Below are 20,395 nucleotides of genomic sequence, written 5' to 3'. Positions count from 1 at the left end.
CCCACGTGGGAGACCCAGAAGAAGCTCCTGGCTCCTGGCACAGCCCCAGCTGTTGCGGCCACTTGGAGAGTGAACCAGTGGATGGAAGATCTCTCTCTCTCTCTCTCTCTCTCTATCTGTAACTCTGCCTTTCAAATAAATAAATGAATAAATAAACCTTTTTAAAAATGCTCAGGATCCCCTCCTTCTGGAAATGGCCTGCTGTGAGTGCACGCACCATCTGATTTTGCCCCTGTGTTGGGGCCGTCCCCTGAGAGCCCTCCAGCTCCTCTACATGACAGAAGCCTCAATACATGCTGAGTTGTTCTCTGCTCCTTACCAAGGGCAGCTGTGGGAGTGTGTGTTTGTGTGTGACAGGGGTGTTTGCAGTGGGTGTGACCTTTCCTGTAAGTGTCAGCCTTTGTGTATTTATGGGATGGGCTGCGTTTTAAGGTGTGGTCCCTGTATGGGTGGCGTCTGTGCAGAGTGCTGTAGGTGGCAGCTTTATCACTATGGGCTGACCTGTGGGCCTCCTCCCCAGTGAATCTTACACACATTTTCACCAACAGCGACCCCTGGGAAGGGAATGCCTCCCCCCCCCTCCACCCCAAGCCAGACACCACCTTGCTGACCTCAGGGTAGGCCTTGTGAATAAGATTTTGTTTGGGACCAGGAACACTTGAAGGACGTGGGAACAGTCGGAGCAGCAGAAGTGGATCTTGACTATGCAGCTTTGCAAAGTGCTGAGGCCCAGCTGCCCTCCTCAAGGGCAGACTGTGGAAGGCCCAGCAGGTGTTTCCCGTGTCCCGGGGCTTTCTCTTAGGCCTCCTTCAGCTCCCTGTGTCAGCCGGGCTTGCTCTCTTTCAGTGCTGCCCAACGAGAGGTGCTTTCAGGATGCGGCCAGAAACAACGATCTGGATCTGATGGAGAAGCTGTTTAAGAAGAAGGTTAACATTAATGCTGTCGACAGCGTGAGTGGAGGTCACAAACGGGCAGGGCTCCAAGTGGGCTGGGGGTACGCAGGTCGCCTGGAAAAACAATGAAAACGGGTATGCGGCAGAGACGAAGGGATGGCCTTGTTGACGGTCCCAGGGTTTGTTTAAGCCACCAGTGGAATCCAGCCATGGAACAGACTCTGGGGGATGTGCGCGGGGTTTACGCACATCTGTGAAAAGGCGCAGGGTGGGGTGGTGGAACCCAGGTCAGGATCGTGGCCCTGCCTCTTCCTGGCCTCACACATCTGGGAAGGCAGATGTCTCTTGCTGCACAGTCCGAGTGACATCTCTGGCCAGTGGTGTCCTTTGTGGTTAGGTTTTTCCAAATTTAAAATGCAAGGGAGTGTGTGGATTTTCATTTCACTGCTTTTGAAACAGCACAAGTGTGTGGAGCAATGGGGCTGCCGCTGACACATCGCTCCCCCTGCCGGGCTCAGGGCAGAGGTGCACCTGCTATCCTTTGCCTGCCATGGGGTTGGTGAGGACTTCCTGCCACTCCTCAAGCGGGCAGTTTGAGTGCCGTGTCAGCTGCGTGCGGTGACTTGTGCAGGGGTGCAAGGTGAATTTCACACTGAGGGAAAGATCAGCTTAGTCTCCTGCACGTCCAGGCCCTTCTGTGGCGCTGTGTCCCGTGGTCACACAACTTACAGTATGCAAATAGGACATTTTAACTACGGAGAGTTGAGCCTCTGACTCTGGTGGGCATTTGGGGCAATGATTAAGATGCCGCTTGGGATGCCCACATCCCCTGTCAAGTACCTGGGTTCACGTCCTAGCTCTGCCTCCAATCCCGGCTTCCTACTAATCCTCACCCTGGGAGGCAGTGGGTGAGGGCTCAAGTGCTCGGGTCCCTGCCACCCACAGTCTCTATCACAGGTTGTAAGGAGGTCCACAATGAGCCTGACAACGGTTTGCTACAAACAGGAACAAGTGGGTATCGTCTTGGCTGGGGGTTCCCCAATCTCCTGCCACTCTGCCCATGAGCCAGGTGACCCAGGACATGCTGTCGTTCCAGGACAAAGCTTAAAATATCAGAAAGGTAGATGTAGAAACATGCAATGGCTGAGAAAGCACACTGGAGACTCTCCTGCATTTGAACAATGGCCCCGGCATTACCGGTTCGCCAGCGAATCTCTGTAGTCATGACCTTCAGAGACACAGATCCATATGCTTTTGAAACTATAATACTACTTTCAAAGACCCTGCTTTCTTTCTTATCCCCCCTTTATTTATTTATTTGAAAGGGAGGGAGGGAGAGAGAGAGAGAGAGAGAGAGAGAGAGAGAGCGCTTCCATCTGCTGTTTTCACTCCAGGATGCTTGCAACTGCCAGAGCTAGGCTCTCCCGCCTGTCACCTTCCCCAGGAGCATGTTAGGAAGCTGGATTCAAGGCCGGCGCCATGGCTCACTAGGCTAATCCTCTGCGTGCGGCGCCGGTACTCCAGGTTCTAGTCCCGGTTGGGGTGCTGGTTCTGTCCCAGTTGCTCCTCTTCCAGTCCAGCTCTCTGCTGTGGCCCGGGAAGGCAGTGGAAGATGGCCCAAGTGCTTGGGCCCTGCACCCACATGGGAGACCAGGAGGAAGCACCTGGCTCCTGGCTTCAGATTGGTGGAGCGCACCGGCTGTGGCAGCCATTTGGGGAGTGAACCAAAGGAAGGAAGACCTTTCTCTCTGCTTTTCTCTCTCTCACTGTCTAACTCTGCCGTCAAAAATAAAAATAAAAATAAAGGAAGCTGGATCCGAAGCAGAGCTGGCACTCGAACTCAGTGTTCCAATATTGGGTTTGGGCGTCCTAAGTGGTGTCTTATCGGCCCCTGTGGTGGATTCTAAACAGGTGGGTGGCTTTATTGAGTCATCTCGGCTGCTCTTTAGCTTGCACACTTACTGATGAGTGAAGTTTGCAGGGGAGACTGTGAACCCAGGTTCCACAGAGCAGAGCCCTAGATGGGGCTCAGTGGCAGGCTGACTCATGTTTTGTCAAACAGATCTTATCACCAGTTTAAGAAATCAAATATTTAAACAATTCTCATATTTTTGTGATTATTTATATGGAACAAAATGGGAAATCCATGCCAGGCACCTTCTTTGGGAGTACAGATGTTGTCTGGAGTCTGGAAACAGGACACGCATGCGACTTGCAAGCAAAGCATCTGTGATCTGAGATGCGTGCAGGAGCCACGTGCAGCTTTCCCGTGTAGCAACAGAATTCACGGATTTGTCCCTGTGTCTGCCTGTCTCAGGGTCTGCGTTCTCCCCTCCCTCTTTCCAGAACAGTTTATTTCAGTGAAATTCATGGTCTAACAAGTCATAGAAGAAAGAACATGAATGGATTAAACATAAAGGAGAATTGTTGTTACGCATTGATATGTTCTAGGAAAGGAAGTCACAATAACACACGTGACACAGCCTCCTGTTGCAGAGGGCAGGGTGTGCCGAGGGCATCGGCTGTGGGGGGGCTGCCACCACCCCCGGTGGGTTCTGCTGGGCATTGTCCTCACAGCTCTAGGGGAACACAGAGTGGTGTAAAATAACCCAAATGCAAATACCTGATGGAAAATGACTGCTGTTGGAGCAGCAGGGCCCTAGGGGCTAACTGCTGACTGCTGACCAGGCCAGCTTTCTGTCCCTCAGATGAACCGCACAGCTCTGCACTTCGCTGTTGGAGGGAACCACTTGTTGGCTGTGGATTTCTTGCTGAATCACAAGGCCAGGGTGGACATGGCGGATAAGGTAAGCTCGCCTCCATCTGGGGAGGGGCTTGCACCTGGCGGCTCTGAGTCACCTGCACCTCCCCGTGTCTGCCTGGGAGAGGGCTCTTTAACAGAGTGTATGTGTGCTGTGCTCGCAGGATTCTGTTACGACTACCTGTGGAACTTGGCCAGTTACTTACTTTCATCTAATGACCTGGTGGCCAGTAGCCATGAGAGGATCCCCAGTGTGGAATCTGGGGAGAGGAGGACAGAAGCTAACTGGCCCCAGGGATGTTAAATCTTGATTTTTCCCTGTGAACTCTGGTAATACTTATTAATGTTGTGCCCAGCTGTATGAGAAAAGTGTTACTGGCTGAGCATTCCTGAGAGCCTGGACTTTAAATGCTCTCAGGTATGACCTTTGAGTGCTGACACTACATGCGGAAGGAAAGTCCTATCCCTGGCCAACATACAGGTGCACAATCTATGTAAAATCACCTTCCAGGTACGTGGGTAGAGTGTTACAAAACAGACCCGAACTTCATTTTTAAAGGTTTATTTATTTATTTAAAAGTCAGAGTTATACAGAGAGAGGAGAGGTTGAGAGAGAGAGAGGTCTTCCATCCAATGGTTCACTCCCCAGATGACCGCAATGGCTGGAGCTGTGCTGATCCGAAGCCAGGAGCCAGGAGCTTCTTCCAGGTCTCCCACGTGGGTGCAGAGGCCCAAGGACTTGGTCCATCTTCTACTGCTTTCCCAGACCGTAGCAGAGAGCTGGATTGGAAGAGGAGCAGCCGGGACTAGAACCGGCGCCCATATGGGATGCCGGAACTTCATGCCAGGGTATCAACCTGCTGCACCCAGCGCTGGCCCCCCAAACTTCATTTTTAGTCTTGAGTCTTACCCCACAAGATATCTCACACATGTATGCAAATACTCCAAAATCTGAGGAATCCGGAATCCAAACACTCCTGGACCCAAGTGTTTCACATGAGGACTGGAGCTGTATATGTAACACGTGGTGTACAGGTGAGGCGGCTGAGGCACAGCGAGATGACCCCTCCTGCCTTGCAACAGACAGGAGGCAGGATTCTTTCTTTTCTTTTCTTTTCTTTTTTAATTTAACAGGTAGAGTTGTAGACAGTGAAAGAGAGAGAGAGAAAGAGAGAGAAAGGTCTTCCTTCCATTGGTTCACTCCCCAAATGTCTGCCATGGCCGGCGTTGCGCCGATCCGAAGCCAGGAGCCAGGTGCTTCTTCCTGGTCTCCCATGTGAGTGCAGGGGCCCAAGCACTTGGGCCATCCTCCCCTGCTGTCCCAGACCATAGCAGAGAGCTGGACTGGAAGAGGAGCAACCGGGACTAGAACCCCGCGCCTATATGGGATGCCAGCACAGCAGGCGGAGGATTAACCAAGTGAGCCACTGCGCTGGCCCCAGGAGGCAGGATTCTGACTCCAGAGACCCACTATCCACACTAAGGTCAGCCCCAGCCCTAGGGCCCCCCGTTTCCCACCTTCTCTGAGGAGCCTGCTGGGGAAAGCCTCTCACTGTGAGTACCCCAGGAGCAGAAGAAGGCGGGAGCCTTGCTCTGAAGTTCTCTTTCTGCATCAGCCACAGGACCATGGTTCCTGAAGGCAGTTCGAGTCTCGGCTGCTACATTTCTGATCCAGCTCCCTGCTGATGTGCCTGGGAAAGCAGTGGAGGGTAGCCCAAGTGCTTGGGCCCCTGCACCCACCTGGGAGATTTGGAGGAAGCTCCTGGCTTGTGAACCAGTGTATAGTGTATAGAAGATTCTTTCTCTTCTCTCTCTATACCTCTGCCTTTCAAATAAACAATCTTAAGAATAAAAAAAAGAAGTCACCAGGTGATTGTGTGTGGGAAGCACAGGAGAAAGACACAGTCCCAGCTCTCAGGGGCAGTCTGCAGCTGATGAGAGCTGTGCAAGGCGTTGCACGCTAGGGATCACCACATGGCCTGACACTGAGGACCCCCAGGCCTGGAGGAGAGAGACCAGGTGAACTGAGGCTCCTCTTCCACAATGACTGAAGGATCCCGGGTGGGAGCGCAGGAGGAGCTCAGAGGTCACCGACAGGCATCTGCTCTCAGAGCTGCTTGCCCTGGGGAAGCTCCTCAAGCGTGTGTGTCCCCAGGAGGAGCTGTGGCCCCATGGTGACCATTCAGGCAGCGACTGCCAGGACCCACTCACTACGACTCGTGGTGAGGCAGGTGTGGCTGTGACCCACAGCTTGCTCAGCAGTCCCAGGTGCGCTGGTTCGGTCAGAAGACTTGGCTTAGGGAAGGTTCTGGGGTATTGCTCAGAGCAGTGACGCCCTGCTCTGCGCTGTGGTTCCAGAGACTCAGGTTGCCTGCAGCTGGAATTCCCAGCTTCTTGATTTTAGACTCAGTGCTTGGAATTTTTAGTTCTGAGTGCTTTAAATTATGAGTGGCCTGTCAGAGCAATGGAGCTCCTATGAAACCAGGATGCGTGCCTGTCCCCACAGGTGCTTCAGAAAAGCTAGTAAAATGCACAGTGTTAAAAAAGAAAGAAAGAAAACATGAATTTCATTTTTTTGGCACTAAAATGTACTTATCTTTTAAATTCATTTTTCCATGAACTTTTTGAACTACCTTCATATTTTGGTGCAAAAATGTTTTGAGAGCTTTGTATTGTTCTCTCATAATGTACATTTTCCGTGGACTTTTTGAACACCCTCATACTTCTGGTCTCTTCCATGACCAGATTTGAATGCAGACTTAGGAGTGCTGAGCAGCATTCCTGCTTACCTGTCCTTTGTACAACAGGCAGGACGGTTTACCGAGAGACAGGCACAGTTCATCTAGAGAGGCAGGAGGCCTTGTGGCCAGGGCTCTCCATGGGCAGGTGCTTACAAGGGGGTGGTGATTAGTGTTGATGGGGACACAGGGTCAGGAAAGCAGACACGGCTGCAGAGGCCAAGGCTGAGACAATCAAGTGCTTCACAGAAGGGGGACTGATCAGAGTCAGGGCCTCTTCTGCCAGAGCCTGGTGCCTGCTCTCTACCGTGGCTGTGGCATGGAGCCCAGTGCCCTGATCAATTGCCCAGCTCACCTCTCCTGCACCACCCACCCCACAGCCAGGCTCTGCTTCCCGCATCTCTTGTGCTCATCTCGCACACACATGCCCATTGCATCCCTCCAGCTCAGAAGTCCTGACCTGAACCTCTACATGTTGTATACATGGGTGTGCAAGGAATATTTTTAAATTGGCTTCTACATAAATGGGATCTCTTTTTAAATAACTTGCCGTTCCTGGTTTTCTTCTTATTGGATACCACCTAGTGATGACATCTGACACCTGAGCTCTGTGTGTGTGTGTAAAACATTTATTTATGTATTTGAAAGGCAGAGTTACAGAGAGGCAGAGAGAGAGAGAGAGAGAGAGAGAGTGTGTGTGTGTCTTCTATCTGCTGGTTCATTCCCCAGATGGCCACAACGGCTGGAGCTGCACCAATCTGAAGCCAGAAGCCAGGAGCCAGGAACTTCTTCCTGGTCTCCCACATGGGTACAGGGGCCCAAGGACTTGGGCCATTTTATACTGCTCTCTCAGCCCATAGCAGGGAGCTGGATAGGAAGTGGAGTAGCCAGGACTTGAACCAGCACCCATATGGGATGCCGGCGCTGTATGCGGGCGGTGGCTTTACCCACTACACCACAGCACCGGCCTCTGTGGTGTATGTTCATTTCTGTGCTTTCCTGTGATCAGAAGCCTTGTCTGGACTGATGTATCCACCTGGCTACTGATACCATGGAGATAGTTGGAAATGTGTTTGTGCACACGCACAAAGCTTTTCTTCATCTCTTCTTTAATAAAGAACAGGATGACATGTTTTCTCTCCATCTTTTTTCCATATTTAGCAAAGCTCATGGAAATCTTTCCAAGTCCATTATTATAGCTCCAATTAATTATTTTCAGTGACTGCGTGATAGGGTATAGCTACTTCATCATTTATTTAATATTCTCACATCGACAGACATATTCCTGGCTCCTGGTTTTCTTACTATAATTAACACCCTCAGATATATAACTTCAGGGGATAGATTCCCAGGTGGGATGCTGTATTTTAAACTTTGGCAGAGACTGCAGATGGCCTAAACAGCCATGGCTTCCTTCCCCCTCGTACCTTCCCAGAGGACGTTTCTGTAAATACTTTTTATTGGTTTACTTGTCTTTTCTTGTTGAATTTTACGAGGGCTTCATGTGTTAGAGAATTACTGCTGCTTGTTAACGGTACATTTAAACATTTTATGGCGTGTTGGCTTTGTTTGTTATGCCTTTCCTCTTGTAACTCTGGGTTGAGAGTGCACATTATGGTCTAGAGCTTGTTCTAAGGCACTTGTTTGTGTGCTTTCAGAGGAACTCAGTGCCATGTGGTGTTCACTCTCGCACGAGTGCTGTGTTACACAGCATCCCACTTTTCCTTCCGGACGGCAAACCACCTCTTCCTGAACTACTCACTACACCTACTCATTTCCTCCATGGAAATTAACGAACACTTTTCTTCTATATTTAATTCTCTCTTCTTGATTTTCACAGTTGAATCTTAACTTGGTCTCTGTGGGCAAGGCTGGGATGGCTTCCTGACTGACAGGTTCTCTTCTCTCTCTCCTGGGAAGCATGGCCTGACGGTGATGCACCTTGCAGCCTGGTCTGGAAGCCTGGAGACCATGCTCATGCTGGTGAGAGCTGGAGCAGACCAAAGAGCCACGACTCAGGTGGGTGTGTGGTCACCCCTGCACCCCTGCAGGAGGGGGGTTCCGAGGTCACAGTGAAGAAGCTCACGGCTCCTGGCTGACTGCAGGACGGGATGAATGCTCTCCACTTTGCAGCTCAGAGCAATAACGTGCCGGTTGTGGAGTACCTCATTCAGGATCTGCATCTCACGGACTTGAACCAGGCTGACAAGGTGTGTGTTTTGGCGGTGTGACAGTCAGCCTCCTCCCTCAATTTCACATTCTTCTTACCCCAGGGAGGTGATGGAACTCACAGCTTATGTGGGCAGTGGGTGGTGGGCCCCAGAGACCATTTGGGAAGTTACCAGAGCCGAGTGGGGCCATGTAGGGGAGAGGAGGATATCAGCTACAGGTAGGAACTTTCATTGTTTACAGGAGTCTCTGTAGTCAAAATGAAAAGAATTTTCTTCTTTGGAGAAGGGGAAATTGTCACCCTAGGTAACAACACAAACATCAGAGAGATTCTCATAAGATGGTATTTACTGGGCAACAGCAGTGTATGGCAAAGGGGGATACACATAATGTAGGAAACCGAGGTACACCTGATGTAATACACCATGGGATACAGGTGACATAGGAAACTGTGAGATACTCCTGATGTAGCACACCCTGGGATACAGGTGACAAAGGAAACTGTGAGATACTCCTGATGTAGCACACCCTGGGATACAGGTGACAAAGGAAACTGTGAGATACTCCTGATGTAGCACACCCTAGGGTAGAGGTGACAAAGGAAACTGTGAGATACTCCTGATGTAACACACCCTAGGGTAGAGGTGACAAAGGAAACTGTGAGATACTCCTGATGTAGCACACCCTAGGGTAGAGGTGACAAAGGAAACTGTGAGATACTCCTGATGTAGCACACCCTAGGGTAGAGGTGACAAAGGAAACTGTGAGATACTCCTGATGTAGCACACCCTAGGGTAGAGGTGACATAGGAAACTGTGAGATACTCCTGATGTAGCACACCCTGGGATACAGGTGACAAAGGAAACTGTGAGATACTCCTGATGGAGCACACCCTAGGGTAGAGGTGACATAGGAAACTGTGAGATACTCCTGATGTAGCACACCCTGGGATACAGGTGACAAAGGAAACTGTGAGATACTCCTGATGTAACACACCCTAGGGTAGAGGTGACATAGGAAACTGTGAGATACTCCTGATGTAACACACCCTGGGATACAGGTGACATAGGAAACTGTGAGATACTCCTGATGTAACACACCCTAGGGTAGAGGTGACAAAGGAAACTGTGAGATACTCCTGATGTAACACACCCTAGGGTAGAGGTGACAAAGGAAACTGTGAGATACTCCTGATGTAACACACCCTAGGGTAGAGGTGACAAAGGAAACTGTGAGATACTCCTGATGTAGCACACCCTGGGATACAGGTGACAAAGGAAACTGTGAGATACTCCTGATGTAACACACCCTGGGATACAGGTGACAAAGGAAACTGTGAGATACTCCTGATGTAACACACCCTGGGATACAGGTGACAAAGGAAACTGTGAGATACTCCTGATGTAGCACACCCTGGGATAGAGGTGACAAAGGAAACTGTGAGATACTCCTGATGTAGCACACCCTGAGATACAGGTGACATAGGAAACTGTGAGATACTCCTGATGTAGCACACCCTGGGATAGAGGTGACATAGGAAACTGTGAGATACTCCTGATGTAACACACCCTGGGATACAGGTGACAAAGGAAACTGTGAGATACTCCTGATGTAACACACCCTAGGGTAGAGGTGACAAAGGAAACTGTGAGATACTCCTGATGTAGCACACCCTGGGATACAGGTGACAAAGGAAACTGTGAGATACTCCTGATGTAGCACACCCTAGGGTAGAGGTGACAAAGGAAACTGTGAGATACTCCTGATGTAGCACACCCTGGGATACAGGTGACATAGGAAACTGTGAGATACTCCTGATGTAGCACACCCTAGGGTAGAGGTGACATAGGAAACTGTGAGATACTCCTGATGCAGCACACTCTAGGATAGAGGTGACAAAGGAAACTGTGAGATACTCCTGATGTAGCACACCCTGGGATACAGGTGACATAGGAAACTGTGAGATACTCCTGATGTAGCACACCCTGGGATACAGGTGACGTAGGAAACCGTGAGATACTCCTGATGGAGCACACACTGAGATACAGGTGACATAGGAAACTGTGAGATACTCCTGATGTAGCACACCCTAGGGTAGAGGTGACAAAGGAAACTGTGAGATACTCCTGATGTAGCACACCCTGGGATACAGGTGACGTAGGAAACTGTGAGATACTCCTGATGTAGCACACCCTAGGGTAGAGGTGACGTAGGAAACTGTGAGATACTCCTGATGTAGCACACCCTGGGATACAGGTGACAAAGGAAACTGTGAGATACTCCTGATGCAGCACACCCTGGGATACAGGTGACAAAGGAAACTGTGAGATACTCCTGATGCAGCACACCCTGGGATACAGGTGACAAAGGAAACTGTGAGATACTCCTGATGCAGCACACCCTGGGATACAGGTGACAAAGGAAACTGTGAGATACTCCTGATGCAGCACACCCTGGGATACAGGTGACAAAGGAAACTGTGAGATACTCCTGATGTAGCACACCCTGGGATACAGGTGACAAAGGAAACTGTGAGATACTCCTGATGTAGCACACCCTGGGATACAGGTGACAAAGGAAACTGTGAGATACTCCTGATGCAGCACACCCTGGGATACAGGTGACAAAGGAAACTGTGAGATACTCCTGATGCAGCACACCCTGGGATACAGGTGACAAAGGAAACTGTGAGATACTCCTGATGTAACACACCCTGGGATACAGGTGACAAAGGAAACTGTGAGATACTCCTGATGTAGCACACCCTAGGGTAGAGGTGACAAAGGAAACTGTGAGATACTCCTGATGTAGCACACCCTGGGATACAGGTGACAAAGGAAACTGTGAGATACTCCTGATGGAGCACACACTGAGATACAGGTGACATAGGAAACTGTGAGATACTCCTGATGGAGCACACACTGAGATACAGGTGACATAGGAAACTGTGAGATACTCCTGATGTAGCACACCCTAGGGTAGAGGTGACAAAGGAAACTGTGAGATACTCCTGATGTAGCACACCCTGGGATACAGGTGACGTAGGAATACAGGTGATGTATTCCAGGGAGTTAGGCAGGGGAAGTTGTTAAAGGCAAGAACAAAGAGGATGCCCTCAGACGTCTTGGAATAGCACACTGGCCACCATACCAATAAGCATGGGGACATTAGTCCGAGGTTGAACACGTGGTGCTGGACAGATGTCCTGTGGAACCTGTTTTTGTGTAGGTTGTGGTGGCCTCTTTGTCGTGTTGTAGCTCTGACAGTCTTTTGTGACAGTTACTCCCAGACATTTGTGTTGAAGAGTCCTGTCTTTGTCGCCTCCTGGCTTTGTTATTTTTGCAAGTCCTTTGGGATTCGGACAACTTGCACAGAATGGGTGTACCAAGATTCTAGAAGCCAGGTGTTCATATAAAGTCGTTCGGCCCGGGCAGATGTGAAGACTGAGCGCTCAGGTCTCTCACATGAGGCGGGATACGGTGCGGCTGTGGACGTGGACCCCGCAGGTGCCAGCCACCCAGAGTGCTGTCTGCACCTTGAGCACACGCAGTGCCCCGGCCACACCACCACTCAGATCCCACGGCCTCTGGTCCTGGCATGAGAGGACCCAGGGTGTGCGGTTGTGGAAATGAGAGGACTCGGGCGTCCGGTGTGGGAGCCAGAGGATCCTGGGCATCTGGGTGTGGGAGTGAGAGGACCCGGGGCGAACGGGTGTGAGAGTGAGAGGACCCGGGGCGAACGGGTGTGAGAGTGAGAGGACCCGGGGGGTCAGGGTGTAGGAGCAAGAGGACCCGGGGGGTCAGGGTGTGGGAGCGAGAGGACCCGGGGGGTCAGGGTGTGGGAGCGAGAGGACCTGGGGCGAACGAGTATGAGAACAAGAGGACCTGGGGAATCCGGGTATGAGAGCGAGAGGACCCAGGCGTCCGGTGTGGGAGTGAGAGGACCCGGGGCGAACGGGTGTGAGAGTGAGAGGACCCGGGGGTCAGGGTGTGGGAGCAAGAGGACCCGGGGGGTCAGGGTGTGGGAGCGAGAGGACCCGGGGGGTCAGGGTGTGGGAGCGAGAGGACCCGGGGGATCAGGGTGTGGGAGCGAGAGGACCTGGGGCGAACGAGTGTGAGAACGAGAGGACCTGGGGCATCCGGGTGTGAGAGCGAGAGGACCCAGGCGTCCGGTGTGGGAGTGAGAGGACCCGGGGCGAACGGGTGTGAGAGCGAGAGGACCCGGGGGTCAGGGTGTGGGAGTGAGAGGACCCGGGGCGTCCGGTGTGGGAGCGAGAGGACCCGGGGCGTCCGGGTGTGAGAGCGAGAGGACCCGGGGCATCTGATGTGGGAGCGAGAGGCCCCGGGGGGTTAGGGTGTGGGAGTGAGAGGACCCGGGGCGTCCGGGTGTGGGAGCAAGAGGACCTGGGGGGTCAGGGTGTGGGAGCGAGAGGACCCGGGGGGTCAGGGTGTGGGAGCGAGAGGACCGGGAGGTCAGGGTGTGAGAGCGAGAGGACCCGGGGGATCAGGGTGTGGGAGCGAGAGGACCCGGGGGTCAGGGTGTGAGAGCGAGAGGACCCGGGGGGTCAGGGTGTGGGAGCGAGAGGACCCAGGGCGTCCGGTGTGAGAGCGAGAGGACGCGGGGGTCAGGGTGTGGGTGTGGGAGTGAGAGGACCCGGGGTGTGTGGTTGTGGAAATGAGAGGACCCAGGGCGTCCGGTGTGGGAGCGAGAGGACCCGGGGGGTCAGGGTGTGGGAGCGAGAGGACCCGGGGGATCAGGGTGTGGGAGTGAGAGGATCGGGGGTCAGGGTGTGAGAGCGAGAGGACCCGGGGGGTCAGGGTGTGGGAGCGAGAGGACCCGGGGCGTCCGGTGTGAGAGCGAGAGGACCCGGGGGTCAGGGTGTGGGTGTGGGAGTGAGAGGACCCGGGGTGTGTGGTTGTGGAAATGAGAGGACCCAGGGCGTCCGGTGTGGGAGCGAGAGGACCCGGGGGTCAGGGTGTGAGAGCGAGAGGACCTGGGGGGTCAGGGTGTGGGAGTGAGAGGATCGGGGGTCAGGGTGTGAGAGCGAGAGGACCCGGGGGTCAGGGTGTGAGAGCGAGAGGACCTGGGGGTTAGGGTGTGGGTGTGGGAGAGGACCTGGGGTGTGTGGTTGTGGAAATGAGAGGACCTGGGCGTCCGGTGTGGGAACAAGAGGACCCGGGGGGGGGGTCAGGGTGTGGGAGTGAGAGGACTCTGGTGGGGGAGGCGTCCCAGTGTGTGAGTGAGAGGACCCAGGGCGTCCTGGTGTGAGTGAGAGGACCCGGGGCATCCGAGTGTGGGAGCGAGAGGACCCGGAGCATCCGGTGAGGGAGCGAGAGGACCCGGGGCGTCCAGGTGTGTGAACAAGAGGACCCCGGGTGTCCGGGTGTGTGAGTGAGAAGACCCGGTCGTTGGGTGTGAGAATGAGAGGACCCGGGGCGTCCGGATGTGGGAACGAGAGAACCTCAGGCATCTGCCGTGGGAGCAAGAGGACCCGGGGCATCTGAGTGTGGGAGCGAGAGGACCTGGTTGTCCAGGTATGGGATTGAGAGGACCCGGGTGTTGGGTGTGAGAGCGAGAGGACCCAGGGTGCATCCCGGTGTGGAAGCGAGAGGACTCTGGTGGGGGGGGGCGTCCCAGTGTGGGAGCGAGAGGACCCGGGCGGGGGGGGGGTCCCAGTCTGGTAGTGAGAGGACCCGGGGCGTCCGGGTGTGGGAGCGAGAGGACCCCGGGCGTCCTGGTATGTGAGTGAGAGGACCTGGGGTGTCTGGGTGTGGGAGCGAGAGGACCCGGGGTGTCCGGGTGTGGAAGCGAGAGGACCCCGGGCGTCCTGGTATGTGAGTGAGAGGACCTGGGGTGTCTGGGTGTGGGAGCGAGAGGACCCGGGGTGTCCGGGTGTGGGAGCGAGAGGACCCGGGGTGTCCTGGTATGTGAGCGAGAGGACCCCGGGCGTCCGGGTGTGTGAGTGAGAGGATCTGGGGTGTCCGGGTGTGGGAGCGAGAGGACCCGGGGTGTCCGGGTGTGGGAGCGAGAGGACCCCGGGCGTCCTGGTATGTGAGTGAGAGGACCTGGGGTGTCTGGGTGTGGGAGCGAGAGGACCCGGGGTGTCCGGGTGTGGGAGCGAGAGGACCCGGGATGTCCGGGTGTGGGAGCGAGAGGACCCCGGGCGTCCGGGTGTGTGAGTGAGAGGACCTGGGGTGTCCGGGTGTGGGAGCGAGAGGACCCAGGGCATCCGGTTTTGGAGTGACAGGACCCTGGGTGTCGAGTGTGGGAGCTAGATGACTTGGGGCATCGAGTCTGGGAGCCGAGAGGTCGCAGGGACTCCGAGTGTGGGAGTGTGTGGGAGTGAGAGGACTCAGGGCACCAAGAATAGGTTTGAGAGGATTCAGTGGTCCAGGTGGGTGTGAGGGGATTGGGGTGTCTTGGTCCAGCACTGGGGCTTCGGGGTCATCCAGTGCATTCCTGGGTTTCCCTGAGGATTCAGGGGTGTATGGGTCAGGGTATGAGTTGCTTTAGGGGGCATCCGGTTCCCAGCATTGGGGAATTCAGGGTGGAGGTGGGGGGATCATCCAAAACCAAGATGAGAGGATTCCTTGTGTCCGGGTCAGGACGTGAGGGGATTGGGGGGGGTCTGGGTCTGGCATGAGGGGCTCAGGGGCCGTCCACGTGCAGGTGTGAGGGGCTCAGGGGCCGTCCACGTGCAGGTGTGAGGGGCTCAGGGGCCATCCACGTGCAGGTGTGAGGGGCTCAGGGACCGTCCACGTGCAGGTGTGAGGGGCTCAGGGGCGTCAGAGAGTAGCTGGAGGGGATTCAGAGGTGTTGGAGTCCAGGTGTGGGGTGCTTCAGGGGCTGTTTGATTGGAGGTGGGGGGCTTTAGGGACGTCCAGGGGCAGACATGAAAGGACTCATAGGCCTTCTGATTGGGCCTGAGGGGATTCGGGGGTGGGGAGTCAGGTGTGGGAAGATTCAGGGGACCTCCGAGTCCAGGTGTGGGGGGATTCAAGGGGCCGGAACCAGGCCAGGGGAAAAATGCCTTGACAGACTCCCTGCCTGGCCTGTGACATCTGTGCACAAAGCCTATGGCCAGGGGGCAAGTGGTGGGATAGGCTGAACTGTGACAGCTCCACATCAGCGTGGTGTGTGTGTGTGTGTGAGAGAGAGAGAGCGAGAGGGAGAGAGAGAGAGACTGATTGATTGATTCTCCCTGGAAAAGAGGGCCTCAGCCACCTTCACTGGCATTCTGCCCCTCTGGCCGCCCAGGGCAAACAGGCCGTCCTGACAGCTGTGTGGCCAGCTCTCCGTCACCATGAGCTCTGCTTAGCCACCTCCCCTGTGGCTCTGAGCCTCTTGAGGACAGGGCTGAACAGTTCTCTCAGCCGCTCTGTTGCTGTGCACCATGCCTGCACATACATGGCTGCCCCACAGCTGTGATCAGTGAGCGAGCAACTTCTGAGTGTGACTGAGGGTTTGCTGTCATCACCAGGGCCTCCTGGTTTGTCTCCATGGCCCTTTGTCGTGGTCTTTTGCAGGTATTTTGGGAGTTGGACACAGTAAGGGTTGGTCTGTCATTTCCAAAGGGCTGTGTGTGCTTGAGATTTGATTTCCCCTCTTCATTTATGTCTGAGTTGCGAGCAGCAAACGCTCCAGGTAGCCCTTGTCTCAGTGATTCCCTGAGGGTGAGGAAGGGTCAGGCCTTCAGGCCTTGGCCAGTCAGGGATGTAGGCCTCGGTGGCAACATTACTGACCCAAGAATAAATAATTATGTCAGTTTGTTTCTAGTTTCCACACATGCACAAAAACTCAAGGTCTTCAAAAAGTCCCAGGAAAACACTGAGTGGGTTGAAAAAGTTTTTTTTTTTTTTTTTTGACAGGCAGAGTTATAGACAGCGAGCGAGAGAGAGACAGAGAGAAAGGTTTTCCTTTGCCATTGGTTCACCTCCCAAATGGCCACCACGGCTGGTACGCTGCACCGATCCAAAGCCAGAAGCCAGGAGCCAGGTGCTTCCTCCTGGTCTCCCATGCGGGTGCAGGGCCCAAGCACTTGGGCCACCCTCCACTGCCTTCCCGGGCCACAGCAGAGAGCTGGCCTGGAAGAGGGGCAACTGGGACAGAATCTGGCACCCTGACCAGGACTAGAACCCAGGGTGCCAGCGCCGCAGGCGGAGAGTTAGCCTAGTGAGCTACAATGCCGGCCAAAAAAGTTTTTTACATCTAAACAAACTTGTCTTTAAGTCCGCCCGTACAGATGCCTGTGGGGCCTCTGTAGACAGTTTTTGTTGGTTTTGTTTTTGCCATTTATCAGTTCAGCACTTTCTCCTCCTCTTTCAGCTGTTTGGGCACCAAGAGTGCTCACCAGCAGCAACGAGAGAGGGGAGGACCAAACTGACTCAATTCTCTTATAAAGGGGCTGGGCCTTTTCCTGCCTGTGCACACACCTTGCTCAGCTTCCCTGAGAAACACCAGGTCGGTTTGCTAGTGCTTTCTTCTCTTTTAACTGGAGGCAGTGCTTCAGTCACACTATGCCACCTTCCTTTTCCTCCTTCCAAAAGCCTCAAATTACAAAATTGAGTTTTCTGCAGTTCTCTCTTGAATGACATTTCGGTTCTTGCGGTGGGGTCTCCACTGGCAATGCAGAGTTAGAGAAATGACCACCATCAGAAACCCCTGTGTGAAGTTCCCTTCCCAACAGGTGAACCCTGCTCACTTCTCTCCCACCCTCTTCTGTGGGTGATGTTTCATCTCTCCCTTCCGTTTCATGTTGACCTGTGCTCAAGGGGTCTCCTGTTGATTTTAGTGAACATACCACTGGATAGACTTTGAGTCATAAAACTGCCAGTTCAAAGAGGAACCTTGTCTGGCTGGGATGGAGGACCACGTGGGCCTCAGAATGTTGCCAGCTGCTGCTCTTCACGAATGGGTAACAAACACTGCGGTTGTGATTGATCCTCAGAGAGGAAGAAAACCATTTCTCTGTGCGGCAGAGAGGGGCCACGTTGAAATGATAGAAAAACTCACCCTCCTCAATCTGCATTCTTCAGAGAAGGACAAGGTGAGTTGGGAGTTGGGCTCTGTTTCTTCAGTGGTGGTGAGGGGTAGAAGGTGGATGAGGATGTGCTAATGCATGGTGGTCACAGGGGCTCGTGGCTGTGCAGGTGAACTCCGACGAGTTCGCTATGGAGCCTCTTGACCGGCAGCTTCCACGCCATGGGTGTGTGTGAACTGGCCGACCTCAGGTTCTCCGGCACCTGCTCTAACCTGCCCTTCTTCCCTGCAGCCTGCTGGACACCTAGCACCTGCTGAGTGGGTTAGGGTGGGGAGCCCAGAAGACAACATATCTGGATGTCCTGATGGTTGTCTTAGAAATCCCAGGTGGGATGGCGGGTCAAGGGCTCCACTCATCGTTACATTGTTGGCCATCTGTGCCAGTTATGTCTCAGTTTGCTCTCACATAGGTTAAGCGGAATCTCTTTTGTGTGCAAAGTTATTGATGAGAAGTATGGATGACTTTTCTTTCAGACAGCTGTGTCTTCTCATTTTAAATGTAGAGATTTATGAATTTCACCTAAAAACTTGGGCTGAGACAGCCCACACACTACACCAGAGTTGTGGACAAAGTAAAAATGCAAGGGGGGCGGTGTCCTGGCTTGGCACTCCAGCAAGTACGTCTCTGTTGCAGGAGGGAAACACAGCCCTGCACCTGGCGGCAAGGGGCGGGCACAGCCCAGCTGTGCAGCTGCTGCTGACTCAGTGGCGAGGAGTGGACGAGGTCAATGAGGTACGGATGCACTCACTGCAGGCGGGGCCTGGGGCTTCAACAGGGAACAGAACAGTTAGAGCCATGACCCCGAAGATTCCTGCTGCTTTTCTCCAGCGCTTCCCACAGTACTCTGTTATATTTGTACGCTTACCAACGCATTCCAAAAATGCTTGTTTCCTATATGCCCTAGTAGGTTAGAAGGGCATGCAAGGGCAGGTGTGTGACATAGCGGGTTAAGCCACCCTTGGGATACCTGCATCACATATCAGAGTCCCTGAGATTGAGTCCTGGCTCTGTTTCCAATCCAGCTTCCTGCTGATTTGCACCCTGGGAGGTAACAGACGATGGTTTATGTGCTTGGGTCCCTGCCACCCATGTGGAAGACCTCGACTGGGTGCTGGGCCCATGTCCTTGGGCTCCTGCACCCTCATGGGAGACCTGGAAGAAGCTCCTGGCTCCTGGCTTCGGATCAGCGCAGCTCTGGCTGTTGGGGCCAACTGGGGAGTGAACCAGCAGATGGAAGACCCCCCCTTCTCTCTGTGTAACTCTGGCTTTCAAATAAATAAATAAATCTTTAAAAAAAATTTAAAAAGCTGCGGCTGGGCATCCAGCATAGGCACACTGACATGGGACGCAGGGTTCCTAACTGCCGGGCTACATGCTTGCCCCTCGCTGTGAGCCTTGATGTCCGTGCCTTCAAGGGTGCTGGAGACACAGCCTTTCCTGAGAGTGTGCACTACCACCATTTCTGAGATTTTCTGAGTACCAGCACCCATTCTGATACAGGGCAGTGTTCTTCCCATGGGAACCAGGTTAGGTCTACTTCCTGGTGGACAAGACTAGATGTTCAGCGCTCAGACTTGTGAACACGTGAAATGATTTATGCTTAGAACTGATGGCTCTGTCATGAATACAGCAGGTGTGGCAACATAGTGAGAGTCAGAGGCTCGGAAGGGGCACACGTGTGATGCCTGGGCCAGTGAGTATCTCTCCGGGTCTGGAGAAGGCCCCCAGCCTGGTTCCATGCACCCTGGCTCTGACTGCCTGCGTCTGACTTGGGTGCAGCACTCTAGCCGAAGGGTCATGGGCATGCTACTTAACCCTCACGGCCTGGCTTCCTCATCTGTAGGATGGCATTGTAAAGCCACAGAGAGGTTTAAATGGATAGGCTGTGTCACGTAGCACACAGGTGCCCGTGACGGGTGTGCGACTGGGGGTGTCTGTAGTTGTGTTACCATGGATCCTAGCTGGCATCAGCGTGAGCAGGGTATACAGTTGCAGTATGAGCAGTGTATACAGTCATCCCTGAGTGTCTACGGACCTGGTACCGGGACCCCCAGCACATACCAGGTTGGGTGATGCTCCAGTCCCGAGAATGCTGATCTTATCTAATGCAGTGTAGATGCTGTGCAAGTCATTCCTACACTGTATGGTTTAGGACATAACAACAAGAGAAAACTCTGTGTCTGCTTAGTATGGATACAGTCACTCTCTCCTTCTCTGTCTCTCTTTGATTTTTTCGTCCCTCTGGTACTTGAGTCTGTCGGTGTGGGACCCACTGATACGGAGACCGCCTGCCTTGCTGTTGCCCTTGTTCCCTTGTGGTCAACAAGTGCTCATGAAGGCCAGGACACAGGGGAGCCTCTGTGCTCACTCTCCTCACCACCTGCTTAATGAGCCAGCTTAACTGGTTTATTCACTTGAATAAACAAGAATTGGGTCTTCCTGAATGAAGAATGAAGTGTTGAAAACTCAAAGATCATGAATCGGGGCTCAGCATTTGACACAGTGGTTATGACACTGCTTGGGACACCCAGGTCCCATATTGGTTCATTCACCACTTTTGGGGCCTGCACTGTGGTGCAGTAGGTTAAGCATCCACCTGTGGTGCTGGCATCCCATATGGGTTCTAGTCCTGGCTGTTCCACATCCGATCCAGTTCCCTACTAATGGCCTGGGAAAGCAGTAGAAGATGGCCAAAGTGCCTGGGCCCCTGCATTCACAAGGGACATCCAGAAAACACTCCTGGCTTCTGGCTTCAGATCAGTCAGCTCTGGCAGTTGTGGCCATTTGGGGAATG

At 53.6% G+C, this 20,395-nt stretch overlaps 1 protein-coding gene across 1 annotated transcript in view; it reads left to right on the top strand.

Annotated features, from left to right (window-relative positions):
• The window catches only part of ANKDD1B (ankyrin repeat and death domain containing 1B), a 48,219-nt gene that overhangs the window by 2,167 nt on the left and 25,657 nt on the right, over positions 1-20,395 (top strand). The window contains exons 2-7 of the mRNA XM_062211969.1: positions 847-950; positions 3,602-3,700; positions 8,313-8,411; positions 8,498-8,602; positions 17,509-17,607; positions 18,235-18,333. Of these exons, the coding sequence (XP_062067953.1) occupies positions 847-950; positions 3,602-3,700; positions 8,313-8,411; positions 8,498-8,602; positions 17,509-17,607; positions 18,235-18,333 (605 nt within the window). The remainder of the gene's footprint in view (positions 1-846; positions 951-3,601; positions 3,701-8,312; positions 8,412-8,497; positions 8,603-17,508; positions 17,608-18,234; positions 18,334-20,395) is intronic.

The sequence above is a fragment of the Lepus europaeus genome, chromosome 15 (genome assembly GCF_033115175.1).
Source record: "Lepus europaeus isolate LE1 chromosome 15, mLepTim1.pri, whole genome shotgun sequence".
NCBI lineage: Eukaryota > Metazoa > Chordata > Mammalia > Lagomorpha > Leporidae > Lepus > Lepus europaeus.
The sequence above is the reverse complement of the archived record's forward strand: the minus strand, read 5'-3'. Positions and strand labels throughout refer to the sequence as shown.